The sequence below is a fragment of the Emydura macquarii genome, unplaced genomic scaffold (genome assembly GCF_026122565.2).
Source record: "Emydura macquarii macquarii isolate MOO-44397 ecotype Brisbane River unplaced genomic scaffold, CSIRO-AGI_Emac_v2 contig_212, whole genome shotgun sequence".
Classification (NCBI taxonomy): domain Eukaryota; kingdom Metazoa; phylum Chordata; order Testudines; family Chelidae; genus Emydura; species Emydura macquarii.
In genome coordinates, this window is record NW_027130349.1 from 8,312,971 (window position 1) to 8,337,493 (window position 24,523).

Sequence of the window (24,523 nt, forward strand, 5' to 3'; positions counted from 1 at the left end):
TTGTGTGGGCACAATGGCTACTGTCACTAATACACAGCCGACACTTTTCTCCATCAGTGCAACTCTAAGCAGCAAGGGCAGGATTTTACCCTAAGTATGAAATAAACTGCTGAAGGCTAGGGAATGCATATTCTTCATGATTTCAAAATGACAGCCAAAGCTAGTCTAGTGAAAAAATAGAGACTCATTATGGTCGCACTGCTTGTGAAAAATCCTTATTTTTGAAAAATGGGGTATTTTATATTATTAAAAAAGAGACTAAAGGAAAAACTTACTCCCAGATATGAACCATCTGATGGAAGCAGTCTGACCTGAAGCGTACAACCAGCTGTGTATAAAACAAAACAAAGTCTTGCTTTGAAAAACATCATGGATTCCATTTACAGTATTTCAGTAACAAGGGTGGATGGGTGTGTTTGTGTGTGAAATCTGATAGTTTCACTACGATTAAGACATCAACAAAACCAAGCTGTTTTTTTCTTTTTTTTTTTAACCAATATAATTCATACAATACAATACCATAGGAATTGACAATACAGTACAGTTTTAAAAATTCTTAATACTTTGACAAAAAATCCTTTTTTATATTATCTTCAACCATCATTTCTTCTTATCTCCTTTCTTTTTGCCTTTTTATTGCCTTTCAAAATAGATTATTTCCCTGGAAGATCGAATTTACAATCTTCTGCTGATCAAAATGTTTAAGTACTGATTGATGAAATACAAATGAGGCAGTTTGTGCAGCTGTGAGTGTGCAGGTATCTTTTCACAGGATCTTTTTTGTCCCTCGCCATCTCACCTGCAGGATTTACTTCTCCCTCCTTTTCATCACAACACAGCTCTCTCTCCCCCTACCTCACCCTTTGTGACTTCTTAAATTCAGGTGAGATATAATTCTGAGGTTTAGAATAAAGTGCGCCATCTGCTTAAAAAATAATAGTAATAAAAAGAAGGGAATCTGAGCCATAGTTCCTTTAATCTTTAATGAGGAAGACGGCAGAGTCCCAAAGGATCACCCTGCATTGCTGAATTTCCAAAATACTCTATAGTTTTATATTGCTGTACACCAGGTAACAGACTAACTTTAGATAAACTAAAGATCATGAATGAGTTAAATGGTGTATTTACTATACCAGTGTGTGTGTGTGTGTGTGTGTTTGTGAGTTCTGTATTTATTTCTTAAACAGAAAGAAGGATTGTACTTTTTTACATGAGGCAAGGTGGTAGCATCAATACATGTGACAAAGCATTATGATGATATGGGCAAATCTTAGAAAGCAAGGGTTATTAGAGGACATCTCTTGAAGGATTGACAACTACACCACAAAAGTGGAATTCATTGGGATCATTGGGATTATGTAGAAAGAGAGAGAGAGAGAGAGAGAGAGAGAGAGAGAAAGAAAGAAAGAAAGAAAGAGAAATACAAATACTTAATGGTGGCTTTGAGCAGGAACCTAGAGGGGCAGATTATACAAGAGATTTGTCTTGCCAGTGAGAGTCCTCCTGGTGGAATCCCTTCATAGCCTGGTCTGGGCTTCGGGGATGTAAATCTCAATGCTTTCGGCACTCTCAGTGGCTGAATTCTGGCGGACAGATGCAGCTCGTTTGGCAGCCATCAGCCGTTTCCGGGCCTCTTGACGCTGTGAGCTTTCCAGAGAACGTTCCCGTATGAGTGGCACCTGACCTTTCGCTGGCTTCTTTGGCACTGGAGGAGGGACCCTTCTCTCCTGATCAAAGCAGAAGGTTAATGACATTATACAGCTTCTCAGGGAAAGCTTGGAAAAAACTAGGATATGTCAGTAGTTAGAACACACATTTTACCTAAGGTTTGTTAGTTCTTATCTGCATTTTTTTCTTCATTGAACTGGCTTTTGTATTCAAGGGTTCATAAAAATAATGTAAGCTTAAAGCAAAGGGTAGTATTGATAGCAGGGCTAGTTCTCCACAGGTACGGTGTGTATTAAACGCCTGAAGCTCCCATAGCTAACCACTTAATGCGGTTCCCATTGGGGAATCCAGACTCCTCCTCCTGGTGCCAGGGATTAGAAAGGAGAGCATCTTAAACAGAACTTTGTAGCACTATTTAAGGTAATACAGTTTCATAAACCTAATGTATAAATTCTACTATGTAATTAAAAAAAACCCAACTCCTATCAAACTCTTAGGATTTGTTAATAAAATTAATTTACTTATAGCAGCAATCTGTTTTACAGAACTGAAATATACAAATTATCGTGTCCCTTACACACAGTACATACACAGCACTAGATGGGCTTACACACTGAAATTTAATGGATATATATCACACAATAAATGTAATGTAAACTAGCAGATTGGAGTTAGTGTACCACAGTAGGAATAAAAAACATGTGCTTAGTGGTGGTCAATCTTGGTAATAGCTCAAATAATCCATACTTTTCATGTCTTACTATAAAAATTCTTAAAATTTAGCACCATGCTGAATGAGCATTAGGAATTACAATAACCTACAAACTGAAAAACGGGTGGAAATTTAAAAAAAAATCATTGAGAAAACATACACTAATCATCACTTTGGCAGCCAAAGACACATGGTTAACAAAGAGGGATGGCTTCAAAAAAAGTGTGCATTCAGCTCTGAATTTCAGGCAGTTATAAAGGTTTGACAAGTTAATTTAGATTGTCTTTTAAAGTACATCCCCTTCCAACTTGTGAACATGGTTTTGGAGAGTAGGGATTTTATTATACTACAAAGATACCATTCTTATCTTTAGTTTGCTCTCAAGTTGATCACAACAGCTTTCATTACTTGAAATATAAAGGTGCCTACTTACACTTATTCATATTTTGCTTTTTCCTCTACATCTAAAGTTTAATCTATGCTGTTTAACAAGAGCCCAAAGGGGGAGAGGACAGAGGCAAATGCAAATATCAATTTCAGAGAAAGTTTTCATTCTTTCTTTCTTTTTAAATAAGGAGATGAATAGTTTAATTTAAAATCACAGACAAATGAAACAGAAACAAAGTCAGTGTAATTCTTTAAGTGCAAAACCTCTACCTTCCTACTGTAGGTTGTATAATACATATGATCCTTTCTTTTGTACTGCTTAACTTCTTTTAACCCTTTATAGTCTTCACATTGATGGGAATTCCTTGAAATGTTTTCAAGGAAAATAAAAGGGACATTTCTCGTGAAACTCTCTTTTCTTATTGTAGACTGGACACATTCTACTGTGTTAGAAGCTAATGAAAAATGGTACATGAGCACGTGCACACGTATGTTCGCAGTTTTATAGTTCCTTCTCAAGAAAGACAAATTAAAAAGTAATGACTTCTATACTGTGGCTTAAGAAAACAAACACTGACCACCCCCAAATAAAACACTAATGGTATTCCTCTGAGGTTTTGGAATTAACCTGGAATTTGAAACTCCTAACTCAGGAACAAAGGATATGGTTTTTTAGTCTTGTTTGATGGGACTAGGATGCTAACAGAACCGTATTTCAAACCTTCCTGCTGGAAGATTTGTGGAAATTTGTATTATTATTTGTCCAAAAGAAAGTGCTTGTTGCTTGTCATCTTGCAATTTTTAGGGGCAGGTAATCCAGACACCTGCCTGGGTCACCCAGATGAATATATTACTTGAGCAAGGGTATAAACCTGTGTCTGTAAATGGTGCCCTCCTTACCTTTTTTTGGTGTATGTTATATCCCTACCTATGTCATATTCATCAGTCAGTGCCCATTTCAGATCCTAATGCGATTAATGGAAACTCAGTCATAGAGTTAGATGGGCAGCAGGAGCAGGGTATTAGATTGCAAGCTCCTCTGGACATAGATCTGTCTTTAAGTGTTTTCTGTGAAGTTTCTAGCACACTTGTGGGTTCATTAAATAATAAATTATGCTAACAATAGTTTTGGAGAACTGTATTCTGGCTTCCCCAAGGTGCTGTATGACCTGTTGATCAACTCTCCTGATGGTGAGGAGAAAAAATAAGGATATATTCCAAACCAGAATGAAAAGAGGAATATGGCTCACACTTAGAAATCTCATGGTCTCTTTATGGCAACGATAGAAAACTATGTTAAAAAAATTACCTGTGCTACAAATGATTTCTGGGATATCTTGGAAAAATAACACTACCAGCAAAATCAACCTGATTACAAGAACTTCCATTTAAAAAACAAAAGAAAACAAACAAAAAAGTGACATGGACAGACTATCATGCAACTTTTAGGAAGTGTGTTTTTACATCTGTATGATGGCAGTTTGTTTATCGCTGTATTTATGATCTGGTTACCAAAGTCAGTGATGATTATAGTACTTCCCTAGTTTTCTCAGTAACACAGCCTAGAGCGTGCAAGTAAACTGAACTCTTGCTATATGCAATAATATGCACCAGAAATGTGATTTATTTAAATTTAAGAATCAATATATATGGCAGTTCCTTCCAACGATTGATCATCTAAGTATGATTAAATGTAACGTTTAACAAAGTACTACATTCCCATTATCCAATTCACAAAGACAGGTTTGGTTTTAAAATATGCCTGAAACATATTACAGATAATATCCCAGATGATTATTATGTAAACATTGTCATTACAGTGAAATTAATTTGATACGAGCTTCATTTTACATTTTTAACATCAGTGCTGTACGCAGAGGACTACTATTTAATTTGTCCAGTATTTGTGCAGGGTTTTAAATGAAGCATACAAAATCTACATTGTTCTACCTTCTTGTCATGAGGATCCATCTGTTTCCAATTATTGGCCTTTAACTGATGAAGTTCATCAAATTTCATACTAATATTTTCTATGGACAATTGGAGCATATCCCAAAACCCTGCTAAATCCTGGGAGGTCGGCCTTGGATGTGCATTAGGATTCTGTACAACAGAAGAAAAAATATTTTGGCTTTAGTATCTTTTAATGTAAAGCATTTGTGCAAATGGCTATGAACCTCAGCAACAAAGCAGTTTTCTTGGATTCAAATGATCAGTGAGACACTTAGAGGAAGTTAATAGAAATGAGAAAGAGCACTCCTTACTAGTATTTTTACTTATAAAGATTATGGGCTAAATTCTGACCCCAGGTGTACCCTAGAAAATTCAAGCTTCTCCCTGAAGTCAGTGGCCTCTGTTCTAGCTACCCATCAAAGATTGCTTTTCTGGCCCTCTGTAACAGGAATGGCAGAGAGGCACTCTTGGGCACAGCCAAGGGGTCTACATGGTTGAAATCCTGCCTCACTGAAGTCAATGGCCAAACTCCTGTTGAATTCACTGATATCAGGATTTCATCCCATATTTCTGCATGTGCATCTATTGATTCACCAGTGCATTAATTAACATTTGTACAGTGCTTTCATGATGTTAAGGACAATGAAAATACAACATTTTAAATAAAAAATGTCTGCTACACACAGAACGCTGGGTAGATTATTCATATTCTCGGGAAGAATAATCTTTGCAGAGGGAAACATATGGGGTAAGAGACTACCAATGCACATTAACTCTACTTTTGCAGGGCACTCTTTTGGGAAGAGTTATATGTTGAACTAGAATGTGGCCATTAAAACTTTACTTGTGCCACTGGCTTGTAAGATTTTGACCCTCCAGTGAAATGCTACACACGGGTCTGGTGAAGTCTGTCTAAAGGAGCTCTTTAAATGATTAAAATAAAATAGGCTGTTGGATACACTGGTTTACAGACTGATTTTTCAGAAGTGCTGTACACCTACAACTCCACTTGAGGCAATGGGATCTGTGGGTGCTCTCAGCACCTCTTCAGATCAGACCTGCCCCTACACTCTAGAATTCTGTATAATAGTTGGCTCAATTGAGGTTATGCTTTTATGTTACATTGTGTTAACATTTTACCTTTCTCCAGCAAAAACAAACCAAGTGTTGGTTCTGAAACCGTTTCCCTTAAGAAATTTCTAACACCACATCTTTTTCATAGCATCAGAGAGAAGTGATTTTAAAAGGATGCCTATCCCACCAAAGCTGTGACTGTGGAAACCACTGTGGAAGTCACTTTTCATCACAGAAAGGATATAGGTTATAACAGGATTCTTAGTTCTTCAGCACTGATATTATTAGGTTGACAAAGTGAAGTAGTAACTTTTACATACACTGATATTGGAACAAAATACTTTTTCATTCTTCATGTTAATAAGTGAAAGACTAACTAATACAGAGATGATTTCCATTGCATCTTGCAATTTAGGCAGATTTCAAATTTAGGGCCTGATCCTGTGAGGTGCTGAACTCCTTCACTTCTCTTTGTCTTCACAGTGAGAGCTAAAGGCCCTCTACACCTTGCCACAGGATTGAGCCTCTGATTATAAAGTAGAGTTAAATATGGAGCTTTTAAAGTTATACGCTTCTCTTTAAGGTCATGATCCAGCTCTCATTAAACTCAGTTGAGAGACTCCTAATGACTTGGATGAGAATTGCGTCTGGTGCTGAATGCAAATGTCACATTAAAATACACACTAGCCCATAATGTCAACTTGGCATAGTTTAAAAAGTGTTTTTGTAACAATGAAAAACAAAATCAGATTATCTGTAGTTTGGAGCCACAGTAGTATGTTTTAAGAAAAGAGCTTATAACAGGATGGTTAGCGCATATGAAAGAGAGTCATGAGTTTTGTGTTCCATTCTCTACTCTGTTCTGAATCTTTCTGTGCTTCAGATTCCTCATGAGTAAATTGGGGATAATTGTGCTTATCTACTGTGCAACGGTGAATCATTAAACATTTGGTAATAGAGGACTCCTCAGTTTAGCAGACAAGATCCAATGGCTGGAAGTTGAAGCTAAATAAATTCAGACTAAAAATAAGATGCAAATTTTTAAGAGTGAGGGTAATTAACTATTGGAACAACTTACCAAGAGCTGTGGTGGATTCTCCATCACTAGAAAATTTTAAATCAAGATTGGCTGTTTTTCTAAAATATATGCTGTAGCTGAAACAGGAATTAATGCAGGGAAACTTTATGTCCTGTGTTATACTGGAAGGTCACACTAGATGATAACAATGGTCCTTGTCTGGCCTTAAAAATCTATGAATTAGTTAAAAACATGGTTTGAAATTTTTGATAAATGCAAAGTATTATCCTCATTTTAGGTAGATGGTATACAGTGCATTATTAGGGATAGGCAAACTGATTCTGAGAAAATAAGAACTTTCTTTTGCCTTTTTGGAGATTTGGAAAAGTTTGATTAGCTTCAGTTACTCATTATTTTTCATTTCTGCAAAGCTCTATATTTCCTTGGTTTGGAGACAGATGGGCCAAAATTCCACAATAGATATTGTTTTGTGGCATGTCTGTCCAACTGAAAGCAGACAGCATTGGAAATCCTATGAGAAAGCGTCATCCCACAAGATTTCCAGTACAATGCTGAAGACCCAAGAGGTTCACTCAGTTTTGAAAAGCATCCAAACTTTTGGGTGCTTATTTGAACAGAATCCAAATTCCAAGCGTGAAATCCTGCCTCTGTTGCAACCAGGGGCAAAGCTCCCAATGAATTTCATCCTAAGACTTTTGAGTTTCTTTCTTTTTAAAATTATTACGGGCCTCGTACTCATCTCCCGCAGTTTTTACACTGGTGTAAAAAATTGCAGATATTATAATCTAGAAAATATTTATACAATTTATGGCATGGTGACTCACAGAGTAAATTCCTTAGCAATAACAGATGCGCAATCATATCTATAATAAATACATAATTAAATAAATAAAATATAAATAAATCAATAAATATAAATAAAATTAAATAAATAATTAAATAATAAAATAAAATAAAATAAATTAACTATATAAAATAAATAATTACATACCAGGTTTTCTTCACACAATTCTCTGAATTGGTAAAATTTCTGGGCCATTAGAAGCTGAGCACTGCCCACTGCAGTTCGAATTTTCCCTAGAACTAACAGGAAAGCAAACATAAGTCAGCACCGGTTAGACACTGTGCCTTTCTGCAGTGATTGAACCATATACACCAATGAGGAAGTTACGGAGGAGACATCATTCAATTTTAAAAAGAACGTTAACTCTGACTCACACATTTTAGAGAAGCTGACAACAGTAAGTCCAGCTGTTCACTAGAAAAGGTTTGCCAGGATAGTTATACAAAAGAGAGCTTTTGTTGGCATAACTTATACAAGGTCCCCAAATGAAAACATTAATGTAACAGGGTGATCTGAAGCCTGTGTGGTATTTGGTGACGTTTTTGTTTGAATTAATAAATGATGCAAACACACTTTTATGCTGGTATAACCACATCTGCACTATAGCTTTTGCTGGCACAGATATGTTGTGAAAAATCACACCCCTTACTGACACTGTTATACCCGCTAAAGTTTCTAGTGCAGACCTGGCCTCATATGCACAATGGTAAAGAGCTTTCAGAAAGTGTCACAAATGTGGAACTAATCATGTGCCATTGCCATATTGGGGAAACACGGCTTCTACCAATCTCTCTGCTGTTTCCCTCAGAAACACAGGGCCCAGTTCTCAGGTCTGGCTGACGGCTGCTTGGTGCTGGTCCCAGGAGGAGGGAACAGTGGCTTTATGTCACATTTACACCCCCTACACTGATCCCAGGGCCATCCAGAAGCTTTTTCAGTCACCACTGCAACTTCAAGGTGCCTCACAGCTGCTCTCAGTTGTGCCCAGCTGCTTATGGTCTAACTGGCCATTTCAGTAGCCAACAATCACCAGCGCATTATGGTGCTTCAGACGTCACGTTTCCCCCAGCTTGTCCACTATACTGGTGGCCCGGAAGAACACTGGCCAATTAAGCTGGTCAGTTAAGCCAGCTTTATGGACTCTTTGCACCATCAGAGTGGTGCAATGAGTTGTAGTAGACCAGAGAATATGGCCCATAGTCAGGATGGACTTAAATTGATATTTATCACTTTACTAATGAAAGACATGAACAACATTTGTTCTGTTTTGATCTGAACCATTATGATTAATAATTATTATTGTAGTGCCTAGAGGCTCCAACTAAGGGCTTGTCTACACTTACCTCCGAGATTTGGCGGCAGTCGACCGGAGTTACGCAAGCTACGCAAAAAGCTTGCATAACTCCTGTTGATTTCTCTGCTTCTGTTCTGCATGCCGTCTTCACTGCACTGAGGGGAACCGTGTTCCCGTCGACACAGCGCTATGCCATTTGAGAAGGTGGCCTTAGTAAGTCGATTTCTGGATCAACTGAGCGGGTCTTCACTGACCGCTCAGTCGATTCAGAGAAATCGATCAAGTCGCCGCCGTCAGTGAAGATGTAGCCTTAGATAGGGCCCCATTGTGCTAGACAGTGGATAAGCACATAGTGAGAGGCAGTCCCTGGAGAGCTTACAGTCTACATAAAAAAGACAGACAATGTGAAGTAGGGAGAACTGAGGCAAGAGAGGCAAAGTAACTTGCTCAAGGTCATCTGACAGATCAGGGGTAAAGGCCAGAATAGATCTCAATTCTCCTAACTTCTAAGCCACTGTCCTGCCTATGGGCCGTGCTACCTCCCCTGTAAATTTAAATACAGAGTGTTGAGAGAGCTCAAAAGGGGAAAATGCCTTCAACAATTTGGGGTTGTAAAATCCATGGTAAAGAATTCAGCCCATTGAACAGAGCTCTGACTTTATAGTTTGCTACCAGAACACTGCCACAAAATAATGTTAAGCTGAAAGACTCTTCTGGGTATTTACAAGAACACAGACACACTAAGCAAATAGAGACACAACTAAGTTATGAACCAAAGTAGGCTCAACTGAAGCCCGGGATACAATCACAGATCCATATTTGACCCTTTTAAGGCTGATTATTGTAGCACAACAACTTAGCTGGGTGGAAGTAAAGGTGGACATAGAATACATTTTAAATGTAAAAGGAAGAAGGATAAAAAGGTTGACTTATGATCCCTCCTTCAGAGCCCTGTAGAAAAAAACTCCATGCACACACAAGCACAGCCCAAGCCTTTCACTTTGTTCCCAAAGCTCAACACTGCCAGGAAATAGCTGTGAACTGGAAGATTCACTACGCGGAATATTTTCAGCATGTTGCACAGGGAATTCTACATACAACTGTCCTTATTGTTCGTAAAGGTTGCATGTCTAATACCCTGTGCACTGTGCTGAAAATGCACCCCTTGGAGTGTCTAGTCATTTATGCAACCCAGTGTGCAAACCATTCAACTGAAAGGAGCCTTCAATGGTGGGGAGGAGCTACTTTGAGAGCTTTCATGTGGTTCCCATTGTTATGAAAACTCTTCCCACTGTGAATATTTCAGAACAGCTGCCTCATCTGGAGCGTGGCCATCTATCTGCTGCTTCACAACACAGCCTAGGAGTTGAAAAAGGGGGAAATGGTCCCTCAACTTCTCAGTAAAAAGTGAAGATAGAACTTTTTATGAAACGTACATTGATTGTGTGGAGCTCATGTTGAGAGTATGTGTATAAGTGAATTTAAAACACACTTTTTGGTGGAATATGGGGATGGACCTCTTTCTTTTTGTTTTTTAAAAATATTTAATAAATTTAATATTCTAAAATGTCATTAGATAGAACTGGGGGAAAAGGAAGTTCTTATCCCTGGCTGCCTACCGACTGGCTAGTTGTTTAAAACCATCTCCCTAGCTGATTGTGAGATGCATGCTGATGTTGTTCTCCATTGTTACCACTTCTGTTGTAGCTACTGCTGTATCTAGTCAAGTGTCACTGATTTCCCTACCTCTCAAAAAGTTACCAGACAACACAACCAACCCTGTCACAGAAGTTTAAAAAAAAAAAAGACTTCAAACAAAGCACATGAAAGACTGAAAGAAATCTCCCCAGAAGGCAAGGAGTCTTCTCAATAGCTAAGTTCTTTCTCATAATACTTTTGCTTTTAGTTTTCAAGGCAGAGTGCCCATTTCTCTAACTCAGTCAAAATGACTAGTGCCAGAAATGGAAGGCTAAGGTGTTCTGTAGTAAAAGAAATAAAAACACACTGATGTACTTATCTCTGGCTAAAATCCTGACAGCCTCCATTCTTGGACACAAGTTTGGGGGAAAATACTGAATGAATAAGGGAAAGTGAAAATATATCAGAAAAGGACTGACAGAGTCTTTAGCAGCAGGGAAGGTGAGTGTAGGAGAAAAAGAGTATATATAGAAAAACATTAAAATTGACTATTTTAGTTCACGATGCCACGAACAAAATTTACAAAGCAAAACAAACAAACAATCCCTCCCTTTCCCTACTAAATCCATCCAGATGCAGTCATAACAGACCAAAGCAACCATACACTTTGATTGCTACTAGCTTGGACCTTCCTCTCCTCATAAATACACTTCTTGACCTTGCCTATGTGGGCAGAACTGACTATCATACCTATTCAGAAAAAACTATTCCACTATAGCTAGTCTGGTATAATTTATCTATTCTGGAATAACTCCCCCATGTGGACATTTTCTTTTGGGAAAAAACGTGATTTTGCAAGCAGAATAATTATTCTGGAATAAAATCACTTTTATTGCAGAATAAAGGGTCCATATGTGGGAGTTACTCTGGAATAGCTATAGTTGAATATTTTTTCAGGAACAGCTGGACTGGTCAATTTCCTAGGGTAGACATGCCCTTAATCTAGCGTGTTTGCAGGGTGGTCTAGTACAGTGGTTCTCAATCTTTCCAGACTACTGTACTCCTTTCGGGAGTCTGATTTGTCTTGTGTACCCAAAGTTTCACCTCACTTAAAAACTAGCTGCTCACAAAAATCAGACCTAAAAATACAAGTGTTACAGCATGCTAGTACTGAAAAATTGCTTTGTTTCTCATTTTGTCTGTATGAAATTTTAGTTCGTACTGACTTTGCTTTTTCTGTTGTAAACTAGGAAAATATCAAGATGAGTTGATGTACCCCCTGGAAGACCTCTGTGTACCCCCATGGGTACACGTACCCCTGGTTGAGAACCGCTCGTCTAGTACATTGAGCACTGGGCAGGGACTCAGAAAACCTGAGTTCTATTCCCATCTTGGCCTTTGACCTGCTGGGTGACCTTGAGCAAGTCACTTCACCCCTGTGCCTCATTTTCCTTCTCTGTAAACTGGAAATAATGATGCTGACCCCCTTTTGTAAAGCGCTTTCAGATCTACTGATGAAAAGTGATATATAAGAGCTAGGTATTATTTATAGCCAAACAGACTATAAACTCTTTGGAGCAAGAACCATATTTCTAATGGTTCTACAAACTGCCTAGTACAACCTTTGGTTGATACATAAATAAGTACCAGAGAGGTGGTGGTGTTAGTCTGTTTTTAGCAAAACAGCGAGAGTTCTGTGGCACCTTAAAGACTAACAAATTTATTTGGGCATAAGCTTTCGTGGGCAGAAACACACTTCATTGGATGCATGAAGTGGAAACTTCAGTTTGGTAGGTATATATACACATGCAAGGATGGTTGAGTTACATCACAGTTAGGAGGGTGAGTGTTAACGAGGTTAATACAATCAGGGTGGATGAGGCCATTCACAACTGTTGATGAGAAGGTGTGAATGTCAAAAGAGGGAATATTATCTTTTGTAGTGGACTAGCCACTCCCAGTCTCTGTTCAGACCTAGTCTGATAGCGTCAAGTTTGCATATGAGTTCCAGCTCTGCAGTTTCCTGCTGGAGTTTGTTTTTGAAGTTTTTTTGTTGAAGTATGGCAACTTTTAAGTCTGTTACTGAGTGTCCAGGGAGGTTGAAGTGCTCTTCTACTGGTTTTTTAATGTTACCATTCCTGATGTCTGATTTGTATCCAATAAATAAGTGCAGGGATAGAGGAGTGAAAATGCAAAAAAACCCACAACAACAACAAAACCCAACCAAAAATAAGACAAAAAGTGATTGACACTGGAGTCTGCTACATCTTGAAAGGCATTTGCCTGTATATATATATATCGAATGGGTAATGAAAAATAGAAAAAAGAGACAAAGAAGCAAAACTGAGCTGACTGAAAAGTCATAATACGCAAGTGATGAGAGGGTTTTTTAAAAACACTATTTGACCTCTAAAGACTAACCAAACTCTTTGAACTTCAATTATGATGGATCTCAGTGTCTAACAAAGAACAAAGGAACCACTTTGGGACCATGGTTATAAAATGCCACGTAAAGTATGAACACCTGATGTTTGCAGTGTTGTTGTAGTTCTGTTGGTCCCAGGATATCAGACACAAAGTGGGTGAGGTTATATTTTTTACTGGGCCAACTTCCGTTGGTGAGAGAGGAAAGTTTTAGAGCTACACAGAAAAGATATTATCTCACCCACCTTGTCTCTCGAACACCTGATGGTTAGTCAGGGGGTACCAGCTGGATAGCAGAAGACAGGAGACTGGTTGACTACAAGGCTGAGCATCAGAAATAAGGGGAGGGAACAGTGGCAGAAAATAAATGGACCAAGGCTGACATTTGTGTTGCAGATGTTAGTTGTGTACTGTGCATACGAAACAACCCTGCCATAGAGATGAAAAAATCCATTTCCAAGCCAGAATGGACCAATATTTAGCCTATTTGTGTCAACAGACCTGCATTTAAATAACTCAAAGCATGATAAAAGCCAGGAAATTCAAAGTTAATGCTAACACTCATGTCCTTAGCTCAGCTATTAAGGAGAAAAGAAACTGAATGGAACAAGTTAAGGACTAATTCTACAACCCTTACACTGAGTAGCATTTATTTATAGGAGTGATCTCATTGAAAATTAATGGCACTGTTGGGATGAGTAAGAATCCCTCAATGTGAATAAGCGTTGCAGAATCAGTCCTTTGGTTTACCTGGTTTTTATTAGTGGGACTAACATGTTGTCTAATTATAGAATTTTGTAGCCAGTGGATTTTTCTCTTTTCTTTAAATCTTTGTACACTGGCAAGAATAAAATCTGGAACCTGGCTCTTCTGAGGCTTTGGGAAATAGGCTGGTGTAGAGGGAGCTAGTCATAGAGAGTTATAGAAAAGCAGAGTACAGAGGAGAGCCAGGGAGTGGTAGGAATAACTGATTATTTTATTTGGTCATAATTAAGACAATAGGAATACATCTGAAGGACAAGGGGAATGAATATTTAGTTTTATTTTCTCATGCATAATCACTGGCAGAAAGAAAAGTCACTCATATCTTTCCCCAAACTTTCTCTCCTCTTATTCCTGACCTTCACATTTCAAATTTTGTTTAAAATAATTACTAAAACTTTGCAAACACCACATTAATTTGTCAAAGTCTGTTCCCTTTGCTTAGCAGGGTTATTGAAGATTTGAGGTCAACTTTTAAGTGCAGACAAGACAAAGGGGTACAATATACACGCCAAGTGATAAGGTTGATGAAGGGCACAAATCTTAAGTTTCTTTGTTTTCTTTTTAAGGCCTTGTCTACACTAGAAAGTTTTGTCAACCAAAGTTTTGCCGGCATACAGCCACCGCTGTAATTAAATCGCTGTTGCGTGTCTTCACTGTCTTCTTTTGTCAGTGGAGTGCATTCACACTATCAGCTCTTTTGTGGACACAGGGAGCAGTGCACTGGGTAGCTATCCCACTGTGTAACTGCATGCAGGGTGCTTTGGGAAGGGTTTGCAATGTCTCCCGGGACAGGCACAGTGTCACGTGATGAAGGTTTCTGAATCCCATCGTTCCATGAGCATCCTACTAGTTTGACAGAAACTGCCCTGTCAGCCAAGCTGACACTGCTGAACACAAACACAAGAAGCCCACATAAACGGGGGGAGGGGGAAGAGTGAGTGAATGAGTGTGTGTGCATGTGTGTGAGATAGACACACACACACACAGATACACACGGAGCGAGACAGACAGCATGTGCTGGGGGACAGTGAGTGTGTTTGCACTCATCCTGTCTCTTAAGTTCAGACAGCAGCAGCTGGAAGCAACCAATACCAAGGCAGAAGTTGCTACACAGACAGCTCATAGCTGGCATCCCCCGTTGCCCTATCCCTCTCAGCAGAGACTGGTCCGGTACACCTGCGGGGGCAGAGACAGGGACACAGCCCCCACCTCCATCCCTGGCTCTGCAGCACATCAGGAATTACACTCTTCCACTGTAGTTTAGGGTAGTCAAGGCAGAACTGCTGTTTGCTGCGCTGTGGAGGGAACTCTCGATGGTGATTTAACTTTGAAAACTTCCTGCGGCTTTGAAAGGGGAGGGGCGGAGGCGGATGGCTGCAGGGCAGCTGAGCTCAAACTGCTTACCAGAGTGGCACTCACAATGGCATGCTGCGATAATCCGGAGGCTATTTTCAGCGATATAACCTAAGGGCTGAGTCTACATACATACTTTTTCGCAAAAGCTTTGCCGAAAAAGTCTCTACACCTCTTGTCTAGGTGGTTTTATTTTGTTGGCAAACCAGGGCAATCGACAAAACTCTCTAGTGTAGACCAGGCTTTAGTCTGGTTTGTTGGGTCTGACTCATCTCTCCATTACACCAGTATTACACTGGTGCATCCACCTGCATAAAACTCAGGACTTGTGGTGAATCAGACTCATTGTTTGCTTTGAATGGTCACTACAGGACTTCACACAAATGAATAGAAATGTTTCTTAAGATTAAGGAAATCAAATTCCTTTGAAACTATACATGATTTCAGTAAATGGCCCAAGGATTGTAGGAATGCTTTTGTGTGAACCCACACAACGAGCAGCAAATGTGCCTTGAGATAATATTTCTACTGATTAATACCAGTGTGAGAGAAGAATCTGGCCCACTGATGTTAAATTTGTCAGAGTTTGCTCTCTGGTAGGGTCAGTTAAGGGGCTGATCCAAAGTCTATGGAAATAAATGGAAAGAGACCCATTGACTTCAGTAGGCTTTGGATCAGGTCCTTAATACATGCTTAGGTTTGCATCCATACTTCCACCTCTTTTTTTTTAATAAAGAGAAAGCTCTAAAATCACTGGCGAATTCACAAAATAGTAAAATATGCTGAAGGAGTATCAGGTGTCCTTACTGAAAGAGTGTGTATACTATGATAAAGTGGGATTAATCTGCCTACTACATACACTACAGTTTTATGAGAAAATGGTTTCAGATAAAACCAGCAAATTTCATACAATAAGTAGTTCATGACAAGAAAGAGGGGCAAAAACATATCTGTGTATACTGGTATTTCTCCCTGGAATGACTAAAACCCTAACCTGTGTTTTTATACACAGCAGTAGACTGCATTCCTAGCTAGAAACATTTAGTCCCATCTGGTAGATTCATTCCCAGTTAGATAATACCAAACGTATCTATGTAACATACAAGCTACTGTCAAATAGCAGTGAGCCGTCTCCCAGAGACAGCTGGTTCACACAAGGGCTGCATTGTCTGAGAGAAGCTTGTATCATTTTACTTCAAGTGCTGAGGGAACAAGCATTCTGTCAGCTGCCATGGCATTGAAGAAACCTTGCTCACTGCAGATTTTCAATATTTTGTTATCAGGCCAAAAACACACTGTGGACTGTCAGAGTTGAAGGCTGAAAACAAGAGATGCATTCCTTGTTCTACTTACATTTTATCAATTACAACACCCCCCCCCTTTTCTGCAGAGTGTGTGTGTGTGTGTGTGTATGTGTATTGAATGAAAAAGACATGATTTGCTTCTGAGTTTCCAACAACAAGCTTTTGTTCGCAGCATTAGTGAGCTGGCTACTGTGGCCCTCACCATATGCTTTTATTTGGCTTCAGGTAGAATAGAAAACTTTGTCCTGCAGTGGCATGTCAAACACAATGTCCACAGGAAGCAGCTGTCACATTCAAGAATCGCAGATGACATCACAAACAAGCCAGTAACTCACTAATGATTGTTAAACAAGACTGACCCTTTTACCCCCTGCAACCTCCACCAAAACCAAGAAGTGCCAGTTAATAAAGAAGCAGATAAATAATCAGCAGGATTTGTAAAATGTAATTTGTACTGTACATGGAGGCAATAGTATCGCATACATAATTCCTACCTTACTCGCCCCAAATTAGAATTTTTCCACTGATTGCTAAATATTTAAAGACGTTATAACTAAAAAGACAATGAAATACATCAATATAGTTCTCACTAAAAGCTGTGTATATATTAGCCTTACTAAATTCTATTCCCCCACTTGCCCTAGATGAGAAATTGTTTTGATGGATAAGTAAAATATCATTAAGTTTTTCCATTATCATCAATTACTATGGTAAAGAGCAGGCAAGTAGATTTTGTGGTTGGAATGATAAATATTCACTTTTCCCATATATGTATGTGTGCACACATATTTTTCAATATAACTCCCCGCAGTTCATGGGTTTTATCATTCGCATACCTGCAGGAGGTAATTGTTCCATTCTGGCACGTGTCCTGTGTATATGAACACTAATCATATACATTAAAGGTGAGACCAATCCAAAACCCCGGATCCAGACACACCCCAAATTTGGGAAGTTTGGATCTGCCCTTGGAAGTTGTAGTTTTGATAGGTGGAATGGGTAGGTTATATATCCTATAGTTAAGGTTTTGGTAACACTTTCCATTATAAACCCATTTTCATTTGCTTATTATCTTGCTAAATTCTAACCATTTGGACTGAAATTCTCCATGGTTGGTTTCTGCATTGGGTGGAGTAGTTTCAACAGCAATAGTTCAGCCATTTCTGAGGATGAAGCTAGTGAAAAATAAGTAATTCGCAGTATGAATGTGCCAAATCTATGAGTTATGTGCCTTGTGCTCACAGTGTCACAAAATACTTGTATGTGCAAAATTAGAGGCCACATTCTGAAAATCTGCCCCAGAGAATTGGTGTATTTATTTCAACTCTGAAAGTAATATAAGTATATTTTTCTAGTATGTGTGGGTCATACACACAGGGAAGCCTGCAATATCTGGAGGACCAGGGAGTAATAGAACCCTGTAAGGGGAGGGGGAAAGGGAGCTGTGTGTGTGTGTGTGTGTAATAGGTTGGCAAGGAAACTGAAAATGTTTTAGGATTGGATAAGCAACTGAAGAAGTTTGCGACTTTTTAAACAGAACCTATTCAAAAACACAGGAAACATAATATTGCTAATCCAATGAAAATGGACAAAATCAGTTAAAATAATATTTAACGTTCTAAGAGGCAGTTTCAAACTGAAGAGTTAAAAAGAAATGTGGAACTTGACAGTGAACATTTAGTTGTATGTTGAACGGTTACTGTTTCCACTGCAAGTGGTGTTTAATGATACTTTGGAAAACCACCTTCAAAACTGTGTAAAAATGATTAACCTTGGTGCTGTCCAGGGCATGGAGTTGATCATTTGTCTCTAATTTTTGCTTTGATGATGTTAAACTCAAATTCTAGATAGAGCTTGAGCTCAGTGGCAGGAAATTAGCTGTGAAACTCCCATTTAAGCTAAAGTTTAACACATCTAGAGGAGCATTTACCCATAAAGCAATAACTCTTGACAGCATCACATATAGGAGAACCCAGAAAATTATTTCCTGTGCCAATCCACACACTGTGGATGTATATCTAAATAAGGCTCAGATATTTTCTCTATACAAATGTACACAAGGCTGCTTATATTTCCATCCACAATTTCTTAAATGGTATCCAAGCCTGACTTTCAGAGTTGCTGAACATCTGCAGCTCCCAACTTCAAATGGAGTTACAATACTGAGTACTTCTGATAATCAGGCCTATCATCTGATTACTGTACAGATAAATGGCAAATGGCCTCACCAAACCTCATGGGAGTCAATACAAAGACTACTGCTGACTTCAATGGGCTTTGGATCAGGTCTTAAATGATTATTTCTAGCAGTGATATTATTGTATTCAGTTACTTACTGTCCTCAGGTAAGTTGTTTGCCTGCTCTTCTCTCTCCATCTGTTGGCACCAGCCCTCCATACGATCTCTTTCTGCCTGAAGAAGCTTCAGAAACCAGTGCCCATCTCTGTGACAAACTGACCTTTGAACAGCTTCTAGAGGATCTTCAGTTATAGAATCAATCCAGGGATCCGGAGGGGGTAAAATTGAAGGATCAAAATCTGTATCAAAGTCGTCATCTACTGCACATGCATGATAATGGTTTCCTGACCCCTGTATGCTAACAGTGGAGGTGCTTGCGTCTCGGGAAAATTGTCTTGATATTTGCCCAGGGCATGTATTGTCCTCCTGAGGGTCCACTGATATTTCGAAATTCTCATGGAAGTCCAGATCTGCTTGCACAGCTGCTGTTACACTATTAGATCGAGTAAACCTGCGGAAGCTTCAAAGAACAAAAAGACAAAACGCTTAGTTAAAAAGCTTTTCCTAGACAAACATTCCAATGATAAACTGGTAATTCAGTAAAAGAGGATATTCTAAGATTCTGCCTCTCCTTGCAAGGACTGAGTGGAATGGCTGTCACTGCTATAGATTTTAAATAGAAAGCTTTTTAAAAATCTTTTTTATAATATTTATATACTTTATATTATACAGTATACATTTTTTCTTAAAACAAATAAACTTCTCCCCTCTCCCCCAAATTTTGATTGGAAGTTAGTGTTTGTAATGGTTTTAGGATTGACAAGCTCGGAGACTAGGCCAAGATTTTTAGAGATAACTATTGACCCTGGGTGTCCAACTAGATACACCTTAAAGGGGCCTGATTTTCCGAAAGTGTTAAGCTTACATTCTCCGAAACAGACTTCCTTTAAGTTGTCTCAAGTTGGGCAGTCAAAAACGGAGTCAGCCAAAATTATTAATCACTTTTGAAAATCTTGGCCTGAAGTTCTCTATGCACTAAGCAAGTACAGCCAGGGAAGTGAGAAACCATGCTTCCCCTAGTCAAGATCATCTATAGATGCGAGGATAGTTCAATGTCCATGTACATTCAATCCTTGCCTCTCTGCTGAGATTACCATTAAGCTATGACCAACAAACTAATTACAATATTTTTATGAATGGGGAAAAAGGAAAAAAAAATCAGCATAAATATTCTATATTTTAATTTCTAATTCATTTCAATCATGAGCAGGTTAATTTACTTCTTCTCAAAAAGTCATTATTGCCCAATCTCATAAAAGTATTGCGAGTCTCACCATATTGTTATTTAAGGGATTCTGTGGTTTCCTCATTTCTGCCCTCAATCTCACAATGTTCTGCCCATATCACTAATGGCTGCCATCTCCCATTACTGTCAGGAGGACTAAAGCCACAGACTAACCTCACAGCAAGATGGTCACTATGTCCTAACATTTGTAGATGACAGTGAAGCATCCTTCAGTAAATATGGCCTTTATCTCGTATTGTTTCTAACAGGGCTGAAGCCAGGCTCCTCTGAAGGAAGAAGGCAGCCCTTTAATCAGCATGTACGGGCCAGACAGGAAATGGGAGAATATGGAGATGGAATAGAGCTGTTGGGGGAAGAGAAAAGGGAAGTGTGTTGAGGAAATAGCACAGGGAACTATGGGGAATCAGAGACAGGCTGGAGCAGGAGGCAGACAGGAGCTATGTCTACACTGCACATTAGTGTTGGTACGTGTAGTTACACACAGCAGTGAAAAACAGGCTGTGTTCACACTGTGGTGTGTAGCTGCACGTGTCAGTGAAAGACTCTAGCAATGAGGAGGCAGCAGGGAAAGGCTTCAGCGGCTCTATGCTGCAGGAGCCTTTCATTGCAGGAGGCGGGGAAGGGTCTGACAGGAGAAGAAAGTGGGGAAACCCCCCTGCCAGAGCCTTTCCCTGTGGCAGGGGAGGGTGCCAGCAACAGGAGCCTTTCCCTGCTGCTTCTCTGTCAATCTTCTTCTGTGGCTGGGAAAGACTCCAGTGGCGGGGAGTCAGTGGGACACCACACAGCTAAAAATAGCAGTGTGGAGAGGTAGGCACAGCTTGAGTGAGCAGAGAGGTGTGCAGGGAATGTACTCGAGTACATAGCCACAGCCTTCAGGCATGTCTTCATTCTACTTGCCTAAGCATGCCTTACTGGGTACACTGCTATTTATTATACCCATGCTAGGGAGGCTTGTGCGTATGAACACTCTGAGCCCCTGGAAGAAGGATGTAATGTAGACATATCTTGAGAGGGGATGCAGGAGAGTGTCAGAAGCAGGAGGCAGAAGGACAGGGTGCAGGAGAATGTGAGGAGGAAGAGGCAAACTGAAAGGGACAAAGAGGAGTGTAAGGGGCGAGAGGAAGACTGAAGGTTGCAGGAGGCAACTGAGTGCGTTGCAGGAGAATGTGGCATGGCAGAGATGACGAATATGAGGGGTCAGAGATTGTGAAGAGAAATGGAGGGAAATATATGGGTCAAGTGAGTGTAGTGTAGGTGAGGTCTGGAGACCTGTGTGGGAGGACAGAGGAAGAATGTAATAGGGAGGAGGACAGAGAGGTAGAATGATGAAATAAGTAACAAGGATGACATGTACAGTAACATAATTAGGCTACAGCGTGAACATCCACCTGCAATGAGTAGAGACAGTTCATACCTCTCCACACTACTAATTCATGCTGTCTGCAGATTCAGGCAGACACTACTGCATTAGTTTACACTTGGTTCACAATCTGACTAATCTCTGCAGCCGTAAGACTCTAGGACCGGATTCACCATTACATTCTGGCTGTTGTGCATAGCTCCAGTGAGGCAAAGTAGCCATAGACCCCTCTCCTCCCCCCACAACTTAATTAGCCAGCATTAAGCCAGGTGTACAGTTGCTCTAAAGTGCAAAGCAGCGAGTTTACTGGTGAATCCAGCCCTTCATTTTGTTTAAGGTAAACACAGATTCTGGAGTACGGGATGGCAGTTGCCTCCTGCTCACTCCTTTTAAAAGAAAGTGTCTGCTTTCCAAGCTACTGTCAGCCAGCCCAGCTTGAACCCTATACGTCTATTTTCAGTCCTAGCCTAATACGGGACAGGAATGCTGGAGAGAAACTAGGCTGGATTCAGACCTCACTTTCATTCACTCTCATTTACATTCTCTTCTTATTACTCTACTGAAGAGTTAGCCCAGATTTGCCATATGTAACTGAGAACAAAATCTGGTTGCGTGTATTTAATCCCCAGGGGCATGATGGATTGGGAGGATGCTGAAGGAGAATCTTGCATCATTTAACAGTGACCATCCAGGCAAGGAGCCACATTGACAGACTTCAGATAAAATCCCCTCTGATCCTACTGGAGCAGAAGAATAATGGCCATTGATATGAAGTTGTGAGAGAGGCACAACAAGGCAAAATGGGAGTTGGGAGGGGCTCCCCAATACTAAAATGGACACAGGGATTCTAACGCAGAAAATTAACAGTACCAATTGTCTTGTCAGTAAAACAAATACATCATATTCGCATCTGTGAAGCTTATTATAGTTATAGAGACTTTTTTAATGTCATGCAACATGTTTTTAACGGAGCTGCTTTTCTGCACGTTTTGAAACAGGTTGTTCGGTGATGCAAAAGTCACAGTTATCCAATTATAGTTTTACGCAATAGGCTCCATTTGCAATAACAAACTACAAAATATGATGTAGGCACATCTCTTCAGCTTTACAGTATTTATTTACTCTTTTATACAGTGGTGCTGGAACAATTTTTATAGTGGGGGTGTTGATGATGGAAACGATGTATTTTGTTTGTTATTGCCACTTTAAGCCAGCAGCCGTCGTTCCAACAACACAGCTTTAATAAGCAAAACTTTTTCTCTTCATTTTCTACTTTATATTTCTTATTACTCAAAAAATAATACATTCCTTTTCTAATGAACATCATGGGAGAGCAATCATGGGGGAAAAGCAATTCCTTTAACATGGACAGCACATCTTCCCCCTGCCCCTCACGAAGTATCTCATCCTCCTTTGGTCTCTTGTGATTTTACCACAATTTGTGTGTCTTAGGGCTTGTGTACACTTACAGCGTTGCACTGGCGCAGCTGTGCTGCTGCAGTGCTTAGTAAAGACGCTATTACGTCAACAGGAGAGCTTCTCTCATCATCGCAGGTACTCCTCTTCCCTGAGAGGCAGTAGCTAAGTCAAGGGGAGAAGCCCACTCATTGACACAGCACTGTCTACACCATGGTATATGTATGTAGTTATACCGACCTATGCTGGTAGCATAGAGCAGATCCAAGTTAGATATTGATTTGCTTCTGCCTTAACATCTGTGCGAACTGAATGACTATTTGTACTGCAGTTAACTTAGTCTGGCTTTCCAATACACAACTAATCCCACATGTGAAAACATCAAGCTCTGCTTACCAAGACGACGTATTGCCAGAGGCATTACATTTCAAAACTTTCAGGAGTACATCCTTAGTGTTTTCAATATGAGCTGGTGCCACCAACGACAGACTCTGCTCCACATATACAACAGAATGGCCTAGTTTTGCTTGCCTTTGTTTTTATCTATACAATACTAAGCTGCGTGCTTGCCTAACAGACTATTCTTGGCACTGGACTGAGTAACGGTATCTGCCTTCAAAAGAAAAATGACTTGCCAATAGAATACAGCAACAGCTTAGAATGAAATAACTCAAAAAACACTAGGGCCTGGTCTACACTGACAGTTGAGGTCGACATAACGCTGCTTATGTCGACCCCCTAAAGTATGCGTTTCCACTGGCACGTCAGTTCTGCCGACCAAAATCGTGGTAAAATTCGACTTAATAAAACCACCTCCGCAAGTGGCGTAGTGCTGAAGTCGAATTCAGGGGGTTGAATGAGAGTCAGTGTAGGCAGAGCGCAATGTAAATCTATGTCACTGACCTCCAGGAGGTATCCCATAATGCTCTGTTCTGACCACTCTGCACATTCGCACTCAGCTGCACTGTGGCCACGTAAACAAGAAAAGGCTCCTCCCTGCAAGCCCCAGGAAATTTTGAATACCCATTTCTTGTATGGTCAGTGTGGAGAGAGCTTTCCAGTACAGCTGATCATGGTGACTATACGACCCAAACGTGCTCCAGCCTGGAGCCGACGTGAGATCTTGGATCTCATAGGTCTGTGGGGCAAAGAGTCTGTTCTGGCTCAGCTACAAGCCAGAAAAAGAAATTTGCATATCTATGAGAAGATATCTTGCGACATATTGGAGAAGGGGCACAACAGGAACATACAGCAGTGCTGCGTTAAGATCAAAGAGCTGAGGCGGGCTTATCAGAAAACTAAAGAAGCTAACAGCCATTCTGGCTCCTCACCCAAAACATGCTGTTTTTACAAGGAGCTGCATGCGATTGTCGGTGGAGACCCAACACTATGCCACCACACAGCGTTGATACCTCTAGGGAATCCGAGTCCAGGATGAATGAGGATGAGTCCATGGACGAGGAAGAGGATGATGATGAGGAGAACAGGAAACAGGCGAGTGTGGTATCATTTCTCCCTGAAAGCCAGGAGCTGTTTGCAACACAGGAGCAGCCCACCCAGACACAAGAAACTGTGACTGACGGATGCTGGGGAAGGCACATCTGGTGAGTATGTACTGCAAATTGCATGTCTTTGGTTATATCCCCTGTCCAGAATCTTGTACCAGAGGGAAAAAGTGATGTGTTGGGTCGTGCTTCCTCGTATTTGGTGTGCTTAAGCTCTGGGTTCACCCAGAAAAGATTACTTAT

General features: G+C 40.0%; 1 protein-coding gene across 2 annotated transcripts in view; it reads right to left on the minus strand.

Annotated features, from left to right (window-relative positions):
* Positions 1-428: 428 nt before the first annotated feature.
* Positions 429-24,523, minus strand: part of DLGAP1 (DLG associated protein 1) — a 571,137-nt gene continuing 547,042 nt past the window's right edge. The window contains exons 13-16 of one of the 2 annotated variants that reach the window (XM_067547338.1): positions 18,792-19,213; positions 7,825-7,916; positions 4,718-4,870; positions 429-1,727 (exon numbers count right to left, since the gene is read on the minus strand). In XM_067547338.1, coding sequence (XP_067403439.1) covers positions 1,518-1,727; positions 4,718-4,870; positions 7,825-7,916; positions 18,792-19,213 — 877 coding nt within the window. In that variant the 3' untranslated portion in view covers positions 429-1,517. Of the gene's footprint in view, positions 1,728-4,717; positions 4,871-7,824; positions 7,917-18,791; positions 19,214-24,523 lie in introns of those variants that run through there. The other variant, XM_067547348.1, reaches the window with a different exon arrangement.